We start from the raw sequence: 19666 nt of genomic DNA, 5'->3' as shown, positions 1-19666 counted from the left end.
AGTTTTAGTCCTTGGGCCCCAAATGCCAGCTAGCCCTGACTATATTCATTCGGCAGCTTTAGTAGCACACTGACTCAATTCACCCTTCACCCCTATCGACGCAGACACATTTGATGAGACAGTCAAATCCCAAATTTCCAGAATTTAGGATTAGGGAGGAGGTGAGAAGTCAGTCTGAGAGACACAGGTTTGCTTGTCTGTCCCTTCTAAGAATCAAATACTTGCCCTTGTCCTTGAGAGGCCTGCCTAGACCACCTTCCAGATCCAACTCCACTCATTCTGTCACTTCAGACAGGATCCTGCGCTTCGGGCTCTGCCTTTAGGAAATGGGAAGGACTAAAGCCACTGCTTCCTGAGGATTCCTGTAGCCCTTTCTTCTACCCAGATCTCAAGTCATAAAGTAGATGATATTGGGAGAGGGCATCTTAGACAACCAGCACTCAACTGAATCAGACAGCTGTGAGACTTCCCACTTATATGTAGTAGGCAGACAAGAGATAGATAAAGAGATTTTACTCAACACAATAAAAGGAGAAACAGGAAAAATGGGGCCACAAGCAAAGTCAATGCTTTCTTGGTGAAGGGGTGGGGGGGTCCTCTGGAACTAGATGGCAGTAACTAGGCCAAAAATTTTGCAGGACTATCACCAACCTCTCCAAAGCCAGAGTTATATAGGAATGGTCAATTCTAGTCACATTCCCCAAGGATGGTAAACAGAAAGGCCTTCCCACATAAAGATGGCCCACTGGGACCCCAGCTCAGACTCTTCAAAACATGGCAGCTACAGGTCACAAGGCTCTGGCAGAGATGTCCGAAATTCTCCAAGAAGGGTTTCACGGTCAGGAGGATGGATCCAGCTCAAACATGTTTCAAGGTATAGGGGGAGTGACCTGGAGAGCAAGAAGAGTGAGACCTAAGACTGAAGGTTGGGCCATTCCCTCTTTTTCATTCACCACCACCCATGAGGCACCAAGTGCCCCTCAGCCCCAATCCACCAGGCCTCAGTCTTACCATGTAGCATTTTCCTGTGGCAACTTAGTTTGGGCCTCCAGCCTCCGCCAGAGAGCAGTGGCCTCATCCCTCCGATTCAGCTTCCTCAGAGTCTGAAGCAGGTGAAAGTGAGCGTCTCGATTACCTGTAGCGCCACCCCATACCACAGAGCCTTAGAACTTGACACAGCCTTAAGCATCAATTTATAAAAGGGGAAACTGAGGAATAGAGTGGGAAACTTTCTTGCCTACAGCCACACATTGAACCAGGAGTAGATCATTCCCAACCATTCCTAGCTCTAAGCACTGCCTGCCCAGAACAAAGGGCTCAGCTGACCCTACCTACTCCTGCCCAACACACTACCAGTGCAGTCACTGTCTTTGTGTCTAAGGACACTGGGAAGACTGGGGAACTCCTGAAAGGCCTTCATATGCACTTGTGTATGTCTTGTTTATGTCTGCACACCTGGGTATATCCCTAAATATATACAGCACAATCCTATTCACCCCTCTTATCTGGGAACATCACTCTTACATTTATCCCCAAGGAGCTCCCCTATGGGCCTCTCTGTCCTTGTGCATCGGTGCATAGCTGATGTCATGCAAGTCCACATACCTGGGCACACCTGCACACTGAGGAGGAAGTCCTGTAGCGCTTTGGCATCCTGGCCACTAGCCACCCATTCCAGTCCACGACTAATCAGAGCTGCTGCCCGAAGCTGTTGTAGTGCCACATTTGATGAACACCCCTGCTCACAGTTAGAAGCAGGCCCTGGGGACCACCCCCAAAATCAAAAAGTGTGTTCCCAGCCACACAGTCACCAAAACCCCAGGTCTCCCTGTATCTCAATGAGGACCCCCTTTCTCTGAAATACACTGGTGGGCTGGGACACATGGAAGGGGAACCAATATCCACTACCACCACATCCAGGAGGGAAGAGAAAAATTGAGAGTCTAGATTACCTTGTTCTTTGTCCTTAGGTGTGGCCTGGAACAGCAGCTCAAGGCACCTGAAGTGGGACATAGAGCAGAGGTGAAGAGGAGTCAACCTCAGAAACTCTGGGGTGAGTAGGTAAGAATGGAGCTCACCAATTCAGGTCCCAATCAGAAAATTATCCCTCCACACTTTCCCTAGGGCCCTGGTTAGCTTCATGGGCTCACCGGCTAAATTCACTAATTGCCTCTTTTTGGGCCCCCAGTTGCACCCATGCTTGGCCCTGAAGCAAGTAGGTGGCAGAGACCCAGGGTGGGCAATGTGGCGACTCCTTGGTTCCTTTTCTGGCATCTTCCCACAGCAAGGGCATCTTTGGAAGCAGAGATGATGTGCGGCTGAGCAACTCCTCACATACGGTCAAACCATCCTGGGCTCGGCCTGCCTGGATCAGCGCTGCTGCTGCCTCCAAAAACACCTCAGGCATACAGGGCCCTGGGGGGCAGGGGGGTGGGGAGAACTGGGGTGGGAGAAGGATGCAGTGTCTTAAAAAGACATGAACCACCACCCCCAACCTCTTCACCAGGATCTGGTACCACACGGAGATCACCCATTGCTAGCTACCCTAGACGCCTTACTCTGGGAAGCCTTCCAGATCTGACCCCCCATATTGGACAGACAGAAGAGCAGAGGAAACAAAACAGAAAACAGTAATTCTGCTCTACTCCAAAAAAGACTCCAACCCTCTCCCACCCCAACTGCAGAGAAACTTGAAGACATACTCACCTTTTTTGGCTCCGAGCCATCCAGCAACAGGGCCAGAAGGTCTAAGTAATGTTCTGCAGCATCCTCTGCCCTGAGAAGTCATAGCCCATGAGCCTCACATTAGGCCCTTGCAGGATCCCCCCAAGGGATGTTAGCTAATGGAAGGATGCTCAAGGGCCCTGAGGAGCGGGGAGTGTGGGGTCTTGAGGCTCCAACCCTGGCTCAGTGTGGATCTGCCCTATTTACAGAACAGAGTTGGGAGGAGACTTCAGAGTTTTAAAGATACACGTTAGTGTTTGGGGTTAGAGTCCTCAGTTCAGGTCCAGTGGCAAGGCTGAGGAGTGGGGACCTATGTCCCGCCACCAACTCGTCCAATTCCCCCCGCCCCAACTCACAGAACATAAGCACAGTCACACCCCAGGGGAGGCATCAGAAGTAGGAAGAGGAGCTCACATGAGCAAGGTGAAACCTCACCTTCCCTTCTGTAGGCATCGGCTTGCCAGCAGGTGCTTGACTTGGCTCTGTGTGCCACAGTGAAGGGGTGAAGCTGGGTCAGGTCGTGGGAGTAGCAACTCGACCTCAATAAGAAGATGGGGGACTTCAGAGCTAGGAGTGACACTCAAAGCCTAAAAGGGACAAAAGAAGAAAGTACATCTATAATCTTTGGGAGCAATATTTCCTTCTACTTATACCTTGATTAGTCTCCCCAACACAAGCACCTCAGCAATTCCCGTATCTTCATGTGGCATAGTTCCTTACCTCAACCAGAAGCTCCAGACTCTCTAGCTCTGCCACTGTGTTCCCCAGTTGCCGATATAGCCTGGAGGCCTCCAAAAGTGGGGGACCCCAGTTTGATCCCCCTTTCAGTGCTGCAACCAAGTATAGCAGAGCTCTCTGTGGATTGCCCTAGCAGGATGAGAGGATACAAGCCTCAGCCCACCCCCGCAATGGAAAAAGCTGTCCATAACACTTGTGGTTTCCCCAACCCGCGCTAGGACTGTCTTTACCATCTTACGGAGACAGGTCCCCAGGGCCGTGTACACCTGGACCAACACATGCCGTGAGCACAGACCTGAGGCTGCTTCATGCAGGCTGCTCAGTGCCCTCGGCAGACTCCCTGTGATCAGTTCCTGGAGGCCTGAGGGCAATTAAGGTATGAGCTTAGAGAGGCCCATAGGGCATGGGGGTGCGGGGGCGGGAGGGGGAGGGAGTTGGGTTGGGAGGAGTAATGATGGGGAACAAGAGCACAGAGCTCTGTTAAGCTAAATAGGACATAACTGGAAAGGCATTAACCTAGCGGCCCTTTAAGGTGGGAAGTGGGGAGGAAGGAATGAGTCAAATTGCTAACTGACCATGGCGAAAGGCAGCTGCTGTTAGAAGGACATCCCTCAAGCCCCGGGCATCCTGCAGGGTCAATGGGGCATCTGACTCCTTAGCTGGGGGGCTCCAAGTTTTTAGAAGTATCAGCAGATCCTCAGAGGCCCCACTCTGGGGAGAGAAGGACCATCAGAGACTCTAAGCCTGAAACTATTTCTTCTGTCTCAGCCTTCTCTGGCTGTATCTTGAATTCAAGGGTCCTCCTGAGCCCTGTTCCCTCAATTATAAGAGGTATATAACTGTGGGGCAAGGATAAAGGGAAGAAGAAAAACCTGGGGCAATGATAATCTATTTTCGTGCACCTCTTACTTAGGATAAGCCCATGAGGACACAGGGCAAGGACACGGTTTGGGTTACTGATGAAAATACTGAGGCTAGGAAGTGACTTCAGCAAAGTCATGAGAGTCCTAACCCTACCTGAGATCACTAAGCTATTTTAAAAACACTCTCAAGAGAATCCCCAATGAGGGTCCAACCAGAGCAAGGTTATCTAAGAGTCCCTGACAGACCCAGGTCTTCTGACCACCAACCCAGCAGCCTTTCCAGCACATAATGATGCTACTACAGCTGGGAGGGGTGGGAAGAGGGAAGAGACCTTTAGATCCAGGACACTTCCTGAATTACCTGGCTGCCATTCAGGGTCTGCAGCAGCAGGGTCAGGTCCCCAAGACAGTCTGTGCTCAGCCAGAGGGCAACCTGCAGGCCAGCCAGGTGATGAAGCACAGGCAGCAGCTCCAGCAGAGTGGAAGAAGCATGGAGGATGGAGTTCCACAGTCCCGTGAGCCCATGGTCCAGCCTGGGCCCCAGCTGCTCCTGGGTCTCCAGCACTGTAGAGTACACACACACACACGCACACACACACACACACACACAGCTGAGGTAGGACCTCATCTCTGACTTTCCTTTTCTGCAGGAGCCCAAAGGTCACAAAGGTGCTCCTGGTCTGAGGACCACATAGAGGATCAGAGAAGGGCATCTCTCTCTGTGGAGATGACAGATTATGTTGCTCCTCCTATCCCCCTGCAAGGACTTAAACCCAGACTGAGGCTGGCAGGGGCATGGGAGGCAATCTCTGGCCCTCACCTCTCTCTAGGCCCCGTTGGATATCCTGTGCCTGGTCTTCAGTGAAACCCTGGGCCAGGCTTGCCCTCAGGGTAATGAAGTTGCAGATGACAGTCAGTTCCAAGGGGAGAACAGGAACAGCTGCAGGGAGCCCTGGAGCAACAAATGCTGGTCTCACAGCCTGCTCCCCCATGAAAGATTCTCTGAACAAGATCCCAACCCAGAGATTACCCCGCCTCAACCAGAATGGCTGCAATAAAGAACCCACCCTTTGGACTGTAAATTTGGAAAGGACAAAAAGTTCTCCAAATTAGACCATCCTGGAAACCACTTCTTCAAATGCTGCTGTTGCGTGTGTGTGTGTGTGTGTGTGTGTGTGTGTGTGTAATGAGCAGATTCACCTGTACAAAGACGATTTCACTCCAGTCCTGTCTTTGCCTTAAACAGGGCCCCCTGCCCCCTGAATAATCACCTCTATCTCAGAAATGGAGAAAAGAAACTGGTCTCTGGCTGTGGAGGAGGGGAACTGACCATCCTGGGTAAGACCCTGCTTACCCTGCAGACAATGGAGGAGTCCCCTGAGCCCTTCCAGTGCATCTTGAGCCAACTGCTGTCGCCTCAGAGGCAGACGGGAGTCTTGAGCCACCTGCCAAATGTGGGATGGAATGTAACTAAGGATCAATCCTTTCCTCTCCCTTTGCAGCAGTGGCAAGGGATGTCATTCTCCTGTCATTCTGTCGTTAGGGGTAGGTCAAGCTCAGCCCCTCCTAATGGGCTGGGGTAAATCCATTGCAAACCTTCTTTCTGCTATTTTAGGGCTGCAAAGCGAGGGTCCCAGCAACCGCCGCGTTACCTTGGCCTGTCGAACTAGCTGATCATTCTTTTCCCTCCACAGATCCAGGCAGTTGTCTGGTGGCACTGAGGTACCCACAGGAGTCTGGTGGGTCATGGTGGCTGAAGCTGGGCCCCGACACCTGGAGGAGGGCTGCTAAAAGGTAAGCCTGGCCCCGCCGAAGCCCCGACCCGAGCAGGGAGGGGTCCGTGCACTTCCGCACCCCGCCGCGTCTCCTTTACTCCCCTCGGGGGTCCCAGCCCGGACGACCTGCCTTTTCAAAGAGAAATGTACTCTCCTCGCCGCCTGGAGGGGCTTCCACACTCACCTCTTCCGCCCCCGCCTCTCCCACACTCGCCTCTGGTTGGCCGGGACAGCAAAACTCTCGGCTGCGGTTGGTCGTCTTCAAGGGATAGTCCCGGCGGGAAACTCAAGGAAGCTATGAATCCAAACAGACCAGTGAGGAAAGCGGGGGCAGGCCAGTGACCGGAGGCCTGTCCGAGAGGGGAGGCATAAGTTTATGGTTCCGCCTGCTCGGCCGTCGCGTAAGACCGAACCTTGAGAAATAGATCTTGTAACCAGCACCCGGGGATCGGCCCTTCGCTCGCAGCCACACTTCCCCCTCCGCGGAGGGCAGGCTCGCGCGATGCATGCTGGGAGTCGTAGTACCGCCGAGAGCCGCCTAAACATTACGGCTATGGCAGAAAAAGTGTCTCCAAAAGGGACTGACAGGAGACCATGGCCCTCAGGTAATCCACCTATCCTTTCTCTGCTCACCGTGGAGCACCAACATGCTCTACCGCATGCTGTCTGACTGCTGGCAGCGGGGCCCTTGGGCTTGTGCAGCCTGCACTACCCGCAGGTATCTGCCCAATCCTTTCAGCAAATGGAGCTAAGCTAATAGGATGTCCCTAAGTAAAAACAAAATTAAAGTACGACTACTACCATACATAAAATTTCAAAATGGGTAAGTTGGACTTCATTAAAATTAAAAACACTTGGGGGCAGCAGATGGCTCAGTTGGTTAGAACATGAGCTCTTAACAACAAGGTTGCCTGTTCAATTCCCACATGGGATGGTGGGCTGTGCCCCCTGCAACTAAGATTGAAAAGGGCTACTGGACTTGGAGCTGAGCTGGCTCCTCCACAACTAAACTGAAGGACAATGACTTGACTTGGAGCTGATGGGCCCTGGGAAAACACACTGTTCGCCAATATTCCCCAATAAAAATTTTTAAAAAATTAACAACACTTGTGCTACAAAGACACCATCAAGAACATTCAACCACAAAGTGGTAAATATTATTTGCAAACCATATACTTCCGTAATGGATTTGTAGCCACAATATGTAACTCTCAAAGCTTAACAATAAAACTTATTTAAACCATTCTAAGACAGGCAAAAAAATATTAATAGACATTTTACCAAAAAAGATACATGAATGGCTAAGAAGCACTTAAAAAGATGCTCAACATCATTAGCCATTAGGGAAATACAAATTAAAACCATGAGATACCACTATGCACATACGAGGTATGATCACAAAATACGGTGAATATTTAAATAAAAATGATTACAGTAAAAGACACATTGCCATTAATCCCACTCAAAATACTCCCCCTCACTTCGAACACACTTGTCCATCCCATTGTTCTTGCCACTTTCTGAAGCAGTTGTGGATGTCTTCTTTCGTGATAGTCTTTAGTTGCGCTGTTGTGGCTGCCACAATATCCTGAATCAATTCAAAACATTTTCATTTCATGGTCATTTTGACACTGGGGAAGAGCCAAAAGTTGCACGGTGCTAGATCGGGGAATAAGGTGGATGAGGACACACTGTAATGTTTTTATTTGACAGAAATTTCTGTACCAGAAGCAATGTGTGACACGGAGCGTTGTCATGATGGAGGATGAAGTAAAGACACTTGCAAAAGAGGACTTCAGAACTGCTTCAGAAAGTGGCAAGAATGATGGGACAAGGGTGTCGGAAGCAAGGGAGAGTATTTTGAGGGGGATTAATGGCAATGCATTTTTTCTGTAATCAATTGTTTTTATTTAAACATTCACCGTATGTTTTGATCACAACTCGTTACACACATAGAATGGTTACAATAAAAAAGCAGAAATACCAAATCTTACGGATGTGGAGAAACTGGAGCCCTCGTACATTACTGGTGGGATATACAATGGTACAGTTAATTTGGAAAACAGTTTGGCAGTTTCTTGAAAACTTAATCATAAATTTACCATATGACCCAGCAATTCCACTCCAAGGAATCCTCCTAAGAGAAATAAAAACATATGTCTACACCAAGACTTGTATGCAAATGCTCATAGCAGTTAAAAATATATATTCACAATAGCTAAAAACCAAAAATAATCCAAATGTCCATCAGTTGATCACAGCCATACAATGGAATATATGACTCAACAGTAAAAAGGGGCAACAAGTGATACATGCACCAATATGGGTGAACCTCACAATCATTATTCTAAGTCAAAGAAGCCAGACCAAAAGACCACACATCACATGATTCCATTTATAAAAAATGTCCAAAAAAGACAAATTTATAAAGACAAAAAAAAAAAAAAAACCAGATCAGTGGTGTGGGGTGGGATTGGGGGTTGATTGTAAACAAAGTATGGAGAATTTGTGGGAATGATGAAAATTTTCTAAAACTAAATTGTAACACTTGACAGTGGTTTCTTACATGATATGAAAAGCACAAGCAACAAAAGAAAAAATAACATGAATTGAACTTCATCAAAACTTAAAAATTTTGTGCTTCAAAGGACATTACCAAGAAAATGAAAAGAAGCCAACCCATAAAATGGATAGAATATCTGCAAATCACATATGTGATAAGGGACTTGTATCTAGAACATATAAACAATGCTTATGACTCAATAATAAAAAGATAGCTCAATTAAAAAAGACAAAAAATCTGAATGGACAGTTCTTCAATAAACACAAGAAAGATGTTCAACATCAATAGTCATTGAGTATAGAAACTAAAACCACAATGAGATACCACTTCACACCCTCCAGGATGGTTAGACTCAAAGATGGATAATAGTAAATATTGGTATCGCTGTGCAGAAATTGGTACCCTCATACCCTACTGGTGAAAATATAAAATGGTGCGGCGGCTCTGGAAAACAGAGTGGCAGCTCCTCAAAAAACAAACAAACAAAAACACACAGTTTAACTTTTTAAACAAGTTTAAACTTTTTAAAAACAATTCCTCAAAAAGTTAAACATATAGTTATCACATGACCTTGCAATTTCACAATATACCACTAGGTATATACCCAAAAGAAATGAAAACATATGTCCAAACAAAAAGTTGTAAATGGATGTTCATAGCAGCATTATTCATAATAACCAAAAGGTGCAAACCCAAATATCCATCAATGGATGAATACACAAAATGTGGTAATACCCATTCAATAGAATATTATTTGGCCATAAAGAGAAATAAAGCACTAACACATGCTGCAACATGAAGAACCTTGAAAACAGTAGGCTGAGTTTAAAAAGTGACAGAAAAGGCCACGTATGTGATTCCATTTCTATCAAATATCCAGAATAGGTAAATCCATAGAAACAGAACACAGATTTGTGGTTGTCAGAGGCTGGGGACAAAAGGAGTTAGGGAGTGACTGCTAATGAGTGATTTTTTTGGGGGTGATGGAAATGTTCTGGTAATAGTGATGATGGTTGCATACTGTAAATGTACTAAATGGATTGTACACTTTAAAATGGCTTATTTTATGATGTGAATTTTACTTCAATTTAAAAAAAGTATGAACTACTGATCCATGCTACTATATGGATGAACCTCGAAAATATTATGCTGAGTGAAAGAAGCCAGTCACAGAAGGTCATGCATTATATGATCCCATTTTCATGAAATGTCCAGAATAGGCTAATATAGTCAGAAAGCGGATTAGTGGTTGCCTAGGGTTAGGGGTACAGGTGGGGAGGAGTGGAGAGTGATAGGAAAGAGTATCTTGTTGCTTTATGGGTTCATGAAATGTTGTAAGATTGTGGTAATGGTTGTACAACTCTGTGACTATATTATTTATTGAATTATAATTCTATTAATCATTGAATTATACACTTTAAATGGGTAAATTTTATGGTGAGTGGTAAAGCTCTTTTTTTGAAAAAAACAAACAAACCGTAAGTTAGTATGGAATGGGCTCTTTGATATCAAAAGGCAGGGATAAGAATTTTTAGTGTAAATCAATGTGCTAACATATCTTTCTCCAAAAGAATCTTGTAGCTAGATCAGTAGAAAAGGAAACAGTGGTTGGCAGATTATCCTTAGGTTCCAGGGAAGGGGGCTCCTGCAAAGAAAAAGCAGGGGAGGGGGGATCCTGAGGACAGGATGAAGGATTGGAGTCTGAAGTCCTTCCAATGGTTGCAACACATGGAAAAGGGTCTTTACTTCTCACAAAGGCACTGTCTGTTCACTAAATGATGCTTGGGAGTTGTGTCCACCAGATTGAGAAAGGGGAAGGAGCTTTTTTCTAATTCATTTTACAGGCAAGCCGGGGCCTAACTTCCCCGTTGCATTATTAAACCTATTCCTGCCAGAGTCACCAATGTCCTATCTTCTAATTGCCTGAAACAGTACACATTTTCATCATCTTTCTATTTGACCTTTGTAGCACTAGGGACTGTGAGCCGTTAATAATTAGAACTCCAGAGGGGTAGTAGATTGTGAGGGGTGTAAATGTCTAACTAGTGCATTGTTTTGTACACCTGAAACTAATAAAACAATAATAATTAGAACTCTTCCTTTAGCTACCACAGCAGTGAATGCCTTTACTTCACAATCACTGCTGCTCAGCTTCTCTTCTTCCTCTTGCCAAATAAAGGTAGGTGCTGTCCCACAACTTTAACGTCTTTTCTTTCAGTGGTTTCATCTCCCCGTTCTGGGTACTCTCAAACCTCAAGCTCCAGTCCTGACCCTACTCCTCAGAGCCTCTTCCCCACTCCTTGAATAGACATTTCCACAGGGATTTCATGCTAGCACTTCCATATGACACAGTAGTGAAGAGAGGGCCCAGGAGATATGCAGAAGGATCATTGGATTCAGTTTTGGCTTCAAGTTAGGAATCAATGGGATAAGGTGGATGCTTTAAGCTGGGCAAGTAGGCCTGATAAAAGGCAACAGAGACTGAAAAAACTAGGGAGGCCTCCATAGATGTGAAGAGCAAAGGGTGTTCTGGAGTGAAAGGACACAGTAGAGGAGGAGACACAGTCCTCTTGGGGCTTTAGACAGTGAAAGCCTGTGCTCCAAGATGCCTGGGTTTGTCTTTTCAGCTGTCTCTGTCAACAGTTAAAGCATAAGAATTTAATATGCTGCATGGCAAAGGAAAATGGCAGGTGGGAAAATGGCAGGAATGATTTGAAAAGAGCTGGGGGAAGTGAATTCACACAACTCCAACCACTTCCCAAAGGTTTACAGGTGCAGTCAGGTCTGCAGAAGATGGCTGATCCCATCTGTGCCCAGGAGGAAGTGAGACTGACCCTCCATTAGTCCCTATAGGACAGTGGGGGCTCCCCCACATCTCAGACACACACATTTATTATTTTATTCCACTTTGGAGACTACCCCCCAGTCCCTCAGACGCATCCAAAGCAAGAGTTAGGGATCAGGCCACACTATGATTTTTAATTATAAAATAATGAAGTCCCAGATGCTAGTAGCTCCTGCTGCTTGGTGGCACGCAGTGTGGCTGAGCCTCTCTTGCAGATGATCCAGCACCCGTATAGGCCAGACTAGATTGTTCTCCAGCTCTCCGCATGGCCAGGAGCCAGCATCCAAGCCTAGGCTACCTCTGTTGGGCCAGAACTAGCTGCCGGAACCAGGAGCTTACTGCACCATCCACTCGCATCACCAAAGCTAGGCCCAGGAAAAGTCCCACGCTGCTCACAATGAAGCCCATGGCCTCAAAAATGAACCTGCAAAGAAAGGTGGAGAGTATCAGGGGACACTGAGAGTAGGTCTAGAGCCTTTTCCCTACTGAGGCAAAACGTTGTCCACCCCAGATGTTCATTCCTTGCTCCAAGCTTCACACTCCCCAACACCTCTACTTCTCAAGCAAATCCACTCACTTGGGGGCAAACACCTTCCAGACCATGAGATGCCTGCGGAGGACCGAGGCTGCCAAGGCACAGGCCAGAATCTAAGGGATGAGAGGAGTCAAGTTACTTGGGAAGGGAAGGAGGAAGCAGGTCAAAGAAAGAGGTGCTGTGGGCCCCTGTGAATAACGGGGAGTAGGAAAGTCGTGTTTGTTAGTAGGAAAAACCCTGGGCTTGGACAACCACTTAGAGGACCTAATTCTTTTCCTGGCCTCACCATGACTCACTGTGTGACCTTGGGCAAGCATTATCCATCTGTGCTGTTAACACTTAGACTCTGCCCCCCAGGGTGGAGGAAGATGTCACAGTCACACCTTTCTGAAGGAAAGGAGGAAGACCCATGACCACAGCTTGGGAAAGAATCCTGGCCATCGTCTCAGCTTTTCCAGTCTGAACTCCAAGGGAGTAATCCCCAAATAAAACCAGCAGGTTCCAGATCTAGCTTGTGCAGAGAAAACAATCTAAGACTAGGCTGAAGGAGACCCAGGTTCAAGTTTCAATACTGCCATCTGAGGCCACTGTCCTTGGGCAACCAGTTCATTTATCTTTACCTCAGTCAGGACTCTCTCCCAGGGTTTTGGCAAAGTATGAAAGAAAGAATGTGATGTACACACATGAGAAAAGGGAACTAACTCCGTGATCTCTCCCCTGCACCCACCTGAACACCAAGGACAAAGAGGTACTTGAGGCCCAGCTGCAGCAGCGCCACGTTGAAGTGGTGAGGGGCATCCCGGAGCCGCATCTCCATCAGTGGCTCCTCCTCCTCTTCAGGCCTGACTCTGGCCTCAGATTCATTCCCTGGGGGCTGCCGCCTCTTCCGGGACCCTTGACTCTCACACAGGAAGGGCCAGAGCAGGAGCAACGGGCAGCCTACTGCCTCAGAGGAAGGCAGGCCCAGAATTAATGGAGGACCCAGGGACCAGTCCACCCTGGCCCCCAACCACGGTGGTTGTCTCAGCCTCCAATTAGCATAAGCCAAAGGATGCTGAAGATCCAACAAAATCACATCTCCCCACTCAAATCCACGGGTTTCCTTTCCTTCTACAAAGCCAGAGTAAACAACGGAAACAAAGGAGGAATGAGGAAGTACCTGCAAAGAGGAGGTGGGAGGCAAAGGTGTTGGCTCCCACGAGCAAAGCAGGCAGCCAGGTGGAGGAGCCGTGACCCTCTGGGAATCCCACGAAGGCTGCGTGCCAATGGATGGCTGGAAAGACAGGCTGGTGGCCCGTGGAGTAGAAGGTCTGTGTGGCCATGAGGGCCCAAGCAGAGACTGACTGCCATGGCACAGTAAAAGGACCTGGGGGAAGAGATACGCACTTTAGTCATACCCATTCTCTAATCCATTGTCTACTGCCCCAGGGTCACACACGCCTACTACTTCAGTGCTAATTCTCATATACACATATGCCCGTCACTCCAACCTCCTGAAGTCAACTCTCTGTCACTCTAATTCCCTCTGTGGCACAAAGCCCCATTATTCTAATCTGAACCCTACTGTGGTCACTCTCTTTCTCACACACACACCACTCACTATGATATTATATACTCATAATTCACCACTCCCATGACTGGAAAATCAGAAAACGCGCTCATGAGGATGCAGGATTTCCTTTAGAAATGCATCTTGGGAGTGCATTTCATCAAGAAATGACTCCTTGTCTCCCTCCTCCATGAACCTTGCTAGCTCCGGGAGCCAGTGGGAGGAATCAATTAGTTTGATTATAGCAGATAAAGGAGAGAGACACTCCCAACTGTGTGGAGCGTGAGACCATGTTAGGGTGAAGAACCTGAAGAGCAACACCTCCCTGAAAACAAGAGGGGCCAAGCTCACATCCCAAATATCCTTGGATGAGTCAGGGCTAAGATCTATATTTACCAGGGCTGGTGACGGGAATCCCAGCAGCAAGCAGATGCAGGAGAAGGAAGCTCTGCAGAAACAGAAGCAGGAACACAAGGCTTATGCGCTCTGCGTGCAACAGCAGAAGTGGGAAGGCCAGGAGGGTGAGGGCCGTGACCATAGCAGCTGAGTAGACGCTCCCCAACTGATACGCAGCCACAGTCAGGGGGCCCTGAGATTTGCTTCTCTCCAGCCGGCCCCGGAACTCCTCCTGCATATGTCGGTAGATTTGAGGAACCACATAATCCAGGTCAGCCTGAGAAGTAGGGGGGCCTGAGAAAGGAGTGAGGACAGCCCTGGGCCTTGGAGCACCTATTGTAGCCTTCGCCAGCACTGTGACCGGCCTCCAAAGCAAAAGCATGAGTCCTGAAGCAGCCAACCCTGCCACTGCCCTAGGCAGCACAACTGATGCACCAGCAACCAGGGCCCGGAGACGTGGGGGTGCTTCATCTGCCCCTGATGCCAATGCCCAGTAGGCAGCAGTGCCTAGGACCATTAGGGGCAGCCCCCAGCGCACAAAAAGCACAGAAGGCTCAGGGCTCTTGAGATTAGCATAGCGGCAAAGCCACAGGCGCACAGCAGCTAACAGGGCCACCAGTGCCCCCACGCAAGCTCCATACCACAAATTCTTGGCTCGACCACCCACAATGGATGCCAAGGGACTCAGCCAGGGAGAGGAGTGGCAAGCAGGTGTCTCTTCAGGGCAGCGATGAAAAAGCCCAGCTAGCCTTATACATAAAAGCAACCCAACTCCTAGCCCTATGGCATGCATGCCATTGTGCCGTGGGGGGCCTGTTGGGGCTGAAAAGCCAAGGCGGGGTGTTGTGAATAGCTTAGGTGGCAGCAGCTTGCCCTCCCAGTGAAGCTGGGCAACCAGGAGCAAGATGAGTGAGCCCAAAAGGAAGCGGGTGGCTCTGGCCTCTGCTACAACAAAGCTGTCAGAGAATAAAGCAGCAAAGCGAATGAGCAGGAGTAATAGGACAGGCCCAGGGATGGGAAGCAGGGCTGCCATGGGCCTCTTGGACCCCCAACCAGCCCAGGCTTTCCACAGAAAAGGCAGGAGTGAGCCCACTGCAGCCATGGCCCCTAGAACCACTGGATCCAGCTTCAGCCCAGCACATGCCAGGAGTCCGGCACACACTACGACCCCAGCCAGACCCCAGGCCACGGGTGCTAGGAGGAGAAGGTGGAGGCAGAAGCCTGGGGCTGTTGCCCACTGGGATACCAACAGGCAGAGAAGGCAGGCAGCAGCCAAGAGAGCAGCACCCCCTGCCATGCGGACCAGAGAGAAACGAGCCCAAGACTCAATGCACATGGCCCGAACTCCCCGCAGGAACTGCTGCAGCTCAGTAATCACAGTCTGGAGTGCTGCCTCGGCTCCCTGGGGGCTCTGTAGAAGCTGCTGGTAGTCAGCAGAGGCCTTGGAGAAGAGGTCATGCAGCCGATGAAGCTCCTTAACTTGGAGGTCTTGAGCAGCAGCTGAGTAGCTGTGAAGAAATCGGGACACCTGGCATAAAAGGTCAGAGGCCAAGGGTAACACGTCAGGTATAAATTGGGACAGAGGCAAGGACAGGTATTACAAAACGGGATACCTAGAAATCAGGGACCCAAACTCTGTCCAGGACAGGGGAGAAGGGGGTACAATGGAAGGAGAACATGGCTATGGAAGGTGGAATTAAGACTGAACAAAGGATAAGAGTGCATCACTGTTTCTCCCAGGCCCACTCTACTTCTGTCACCAGGAAGCTCAGCCCGTTACCTACCTGCTGGGCATTGAGGTGGAGAGCTGAGGCTTGGGCCAGAGCTGAGGAGTGAGGCTGGGTGTCTTCGACCTCTGAGAACAGCTCAGCTATCACCTCCCCGATGTTCCCAAACGGGATGGGCAGGCCCAACAGCAGGGCCAGTGTAGGTACAAGGCTGATTTGAGGAACTACCTCTGGCTCCTAGAGGACAAACACAGGGGTCAACAGGTTCACCACAGAGCTGGAGTCAGTGTTTGGAATAGAAGACATAAGGGGGTGGGTAGGAAATCAGAGTGGGGGATGCCGAGCGTCATGAATTTGGGGGCCTAAAATATAGGGATCCATAAGGATGCCGTGGTCATGATGCAGGCTGACTACCTGGAGACAACACAAAGCACACCTCAGGCCTCACCTCTGGTGGGGCCCTGGGGAAGAGGGCTGTGGGACTGTACAGAAAAAGTGCAGTCGAGATCTCCAGCTCACTGTCCCCTCCATGGTCTCCATTCTTGGTCATCCCATGGTCTCCAATCACCACCAGCAGTGTGTCATTCTCCAGACGCTCCACAACCCCTCTGGGGACCAAGAAATGTGTCAGGGGGTAGGGATGGATAAAGACTTTTCTCAGGGGCCCATTCACCCCCAGCCATAGTAGGGCCTAGATTTTTGGCAGAGATACCTCTTCAGTGATAATCCTACTACCCAAAGCTACACACTGAGCTACTCAAGATGGATGAGGCCTCTAGCTTCAGAAAAAGGCCTAGAGAAGACAGAATTCAGCCAGGAAAGAGGATCCAAGGTAAGGACTTTTTTTTCTTGGGACCTTATGTCCTGGGATTCTCAGACACAAACCCAATCCCCCAGCCAATATCCCACACTCACTGGATCACCTGGTCCATTTGGCTAAGTTTCTTGGCCATTTCAGGGTGGTGAGGGCCATGCTTGTGGCCACAGTGATCCACACCCAGGAAGTGAGCAATCAGCACGTCCCATTCACCACTGTCCACTGTGAAGGGGAGAATACTGAGCATAGGGGACTAAAGCCCACTCCTCAAACCCAGCCAGGCTCTGATGTTCCTATGTCCAGGGACATAAAGCCCAGGCCATTGCACGCACGGGAAACTCAGAATTTGTGGACTGAAGGAGCCCTTCCCAGCTCCCAGCCTTAGGCCTGCCTCTGGCCCCGTGCTTACTAGTTGGGTAGAGGTGTTCCAGGATGCCATTGTCCACTGTGTGTAAGTCTCTGACGTTGAAGGACGGGAAGAAGAAAGCTTGGGAGAAAACTCCAGGAAAAAGATCTTTCCAGGTATCATCTCCCATGAAGACCACACGCCTTCCTGCAGGGACATGAGAGTGGGTCACAGCCTGAGCAGGAGTCAGGGCAGGGGAAAAGGAGAAGGCCCTTTAAAAACCCGTCAGAAATCCCAACTATGCACTCTACGGCACAGAAATTCCATCTAGCAATTCTTTATCCTTCAAGGTCTAAAATTTTCTACCAGGAAACTTCCCGATAGCCATACTCCACCCAGACCTCTCACTCCTTGTTCCTACAGAAGGCTCTTCTAGTTCTCAGTCTCTGGCTATCTCTGCTGCTGTTTTTCTTGGGTGTATACTGCTTTTTGCATGTCAGTGAATAGACAGGGCCTGACCCTCTGCTCTCTCCTCCACACTTATGAGGGTATCCAGACCCACATCTTCTCCCCTTCATCTCTCTCCTGCCCCTTTACTGACAACGCCCCAAAAGTAAAATAAACACCCCACGCAGATTAGAAATTCCAGGACAAAGCCTAGACCTGTGCTCCCTGCACGCAGGAGCCTGGTCTCATTCTCCTCCCCTGTCCTCACACACCATAGTCAAGCATGCAGTGGGACACCCAAAGTTCTGGCTCTCTGACTTCTAAAAAATTTGCCAAAGGACTTCTGGCCTCCAGAGAAGCCCAGACTGACCTGCACTGGTGAACTGCTTAATGAGATTGTCTTCCACGATGGCGTAGCTGGCAAAGTTACTGCCAGCATCGATAAAGGTAGGTAGCGAGCCAGTGGTGAGGGCCTTAAGGCGCTGCATGGTAGTGGTGGGGGGATCAGCCTTAGATTTGTAGAGCCTGGCATGGTGGGGCTGAGTCTCGAGGATCCTCCGCAAGGAGCCCAGTTTGCCCAGGAAGGGCAGGGAGACAGAAGGCTCCCCAGGAACATATGAGCGCTGTGGCTGGGCGAAGTCAAATCGCAGAGCATCTATCAGCACCAACACAACCCGGGAGAATCGGGAAGCCATCCAGCAGGCCCCGGGCTCCCCTCGGCTCCCCCATGGCAGGGACCCAGGGCCAGGGGGCTCTTGGCAGCTGCTATGGTTGGTGAGCTCCAAACGGGTGAGGAGAAAGCCACTGGTGAAGAGGGCAATGCCCGCGTAGAAGAGGAAGCAGACCCAGACCAGGAAGAGCAGCACTGAGATCTTCTGCATCCTGGTGGTGGCAGGGGAAGGAATTCATCACTGTGGGGCCAAGAACCATCGGATATTCTGGTGCCTCAGTACAAAGCCCGGCTAGAATCACTTCCTCTTGGAAACCTTCCTGAAGATAAACAGTTCCATAGTTCCTCTCCACCAGTTACACCAGTGTTTCTGAAGGTGAAATCTGTAGACTATGGGCACCAACCCGGAAGGGCTATTAAAAAATGCTGATTTCCAGGCCGTATCCCAGATCTACAGAATCAGGATCTTTGGGGGTGGAGCATAGGAATTTGCACAAGTACTCCAGGAGATCCTAATGATGAAAAACACAATCCACAAGGGAAACTTATTCCAAGTGGTAGACTGCTCTCTGATAGCCTGTTTCTTCGCCTCCTTGCCAGTTTCAACACCCCTGGGGTGGCCAGGACTCGCAGCCGCAGAGAAACCCTGCGGGCCGGGTTGCTGGCACCACCAGAAGCGGACCGAAGGGACGAAAGGGAGGAGTCACACTCCGCTTCGAACAGCCAGGATCGCCAGGAGACCAGAGGCGCGACCTACCCGGCGCAGCACGGCAGAGGCGTGGGGTCTAGAGCCGGTTGGGCCTCGCCGGGAGCCAGTCGTCTGGAAGACTCTGCCTCCTCCGGTGGCTACAGGGCGTCGCCGGGACACCTGACCCCGGTGCTGGGCACGCCAGGCTGTGAGCTGGGGAGTAGTTCACTTACTTCGGGGTGACGATATTGTAAGCGGGTTCTCGGACACCCTGGCTCACCTTCAACAGCACCCGGAAGTACAGCGGCCGCACCTGCGGCCGGGTACCACAGACGTGCAGGTGCCGGACAGAGCGGCCCGCGGGGCGCCATCGCCATCTGTCGGCACCACCGAGGAAGTTCGGCAAGAGGTAGTTTAATGGGAGGTGATAGTAATTTAGAACTGGGGGCAAAAACCTAAGCTAGAAGACGAGTTCAGGAACCACTGTCCATTCTTAGGTAAGACTAACAACTAGACCTCTGGAATCAAACCGCTTGAACCCTAGCTCCTCCACTCACTGTCACTGGGCATTATCTAATCTGTAAAATAGCGATAAATAATAATTATTTCCCCCTTTTTGCTTAGCTTACTCCAACTGATAGATTTTATTATTCCTTCTCTCCAAGTCTCTCACTGCATCTTACAACTCAATAATAAAGCAAATAACCCAATTTAAAAATGGGCAAAGGATCTGAATAGACATTTCTTCAAAGAAGATATGTAAATGGGCAATAACTACATGAAAAGATGCTCAACATTAGCCACCGGGGAAAAGCTAGAGATACCATTTCAAACCCACTAGAATAGTTATAATTAAGAAGACAAATAAGTATTGGCATGGATATGGAGAAATTTGAAGCCTCATACACAGCTGTTGAGACTGTAAAATGGTGCAGCAGCTTTGGAAAACAGTCTGGCAGGTCTTCAAAAGGTTAAACCAAGTT

The 19666-nt window shown here is 49.4% G+C and overlaps 2 protein-coding genes across 7 annotated transcripts; both read right to left on the bottom strand.

The window, feature by feature from the left end:
- Positions 1 to 497: 497 nt before the first annotated feature.
- Positions 498 to 6443, bottom strand: FANCG (FA complementation group G). 6 transcript variants are annotated; one of them, XM_074330670.2, is made up of 15 exons: positions 6315 to 6443; positions 5978 to 6098; positions 5680 to 5770; positions 5146 to 5277; positions 4687 to 4889; positions 4038 to 4173; positions 3693 to 3823; positions 3445 to 3591; positions 3160 to 3311; positions 2707 to 2776; positions 2151 to 2440; positions 1953 to 1999; positions 1606 to 1761; positions 1012 to 1135; positions 498 to 890 (listed from the first exon to the last, which is right to left on the bottom strand). In XM_074330670.2, the coding sequence occupies exons 2-15, from the start codon at positions 6071 to 6073 to the stop codon at positions 782 to 784; spliced, it is 1884 nt and encodes a 627-aa protein (XP_074186771.2). In that variant the 5' UTR covers positions 6074 to 6098; positions 6315 to 6443; the 3' UTR covers positions 498 to 781. The 6 variants fall into 6 exon arrangements, 5 of the variants coding, with proteins under 5 accessions (XP_074186771.2, XP_019584568.3, XP_074186768.2 ...); XM_019729009.3 differs by having other exon boundaries at positions 6285 to 6416; XM_074330667.2 differs by having other exon boundaries at positions 5978 to 6109; positions 6285 to 6393.
- A 5179-nt stretch (positions 6444 to 11622) lies between these two features.
- PIGO (phosphatidylinositol glycan anchor biosynthesis class O) lies at positions 11623 to 19014 on the bottom strand. The gene is made up of 10 exons (XM_019729011.3): positions 17696 to 19014; positions 16942 to 17085; positions 16631 to 16754; positions 16164 to 16323; positions 15773 to 15952; positions 13989 to 15516; positions 13203 to 13409; positions 12771 to 12985; positions 12086 to 12156; positions 11623 to 11932 (listed from the first exon to the last, which is right to left on the bottom strand). Exons 1-10 carry the CDS (start codon positions 18204 to 18206, stop codon positions 11803 to 11805), a joined length of 3270 nt encoding a protein of 1089 aa, XP_019584570.2. The 5' UTR covers positions 18207 to 19014; the 3' UTR covers positions 11623 to 11802.
- Between the last annotated feature and the right edge of the window lie 652 nt (positions 19015 to 19666).

Source organism: Rhinolophus sinicus, chromosome 16 (genome assembly GCF_057876585.1).
Source record: "Rhinolophus sinicus isolate RSI-liver-muscle chromosome 16, RSI-T2T, whole genome shotgun sequence".
Taxonomy (NCBI): Eukaryota; Metazoa; Chordata; class Mammalia; order Chiroptera; family Rhinolophidae; genus Rhinolophus; species Rhinolophus sinicus.
This window is presented reverse-complemented; position numbering and strand designations above follow the sequence as displayed.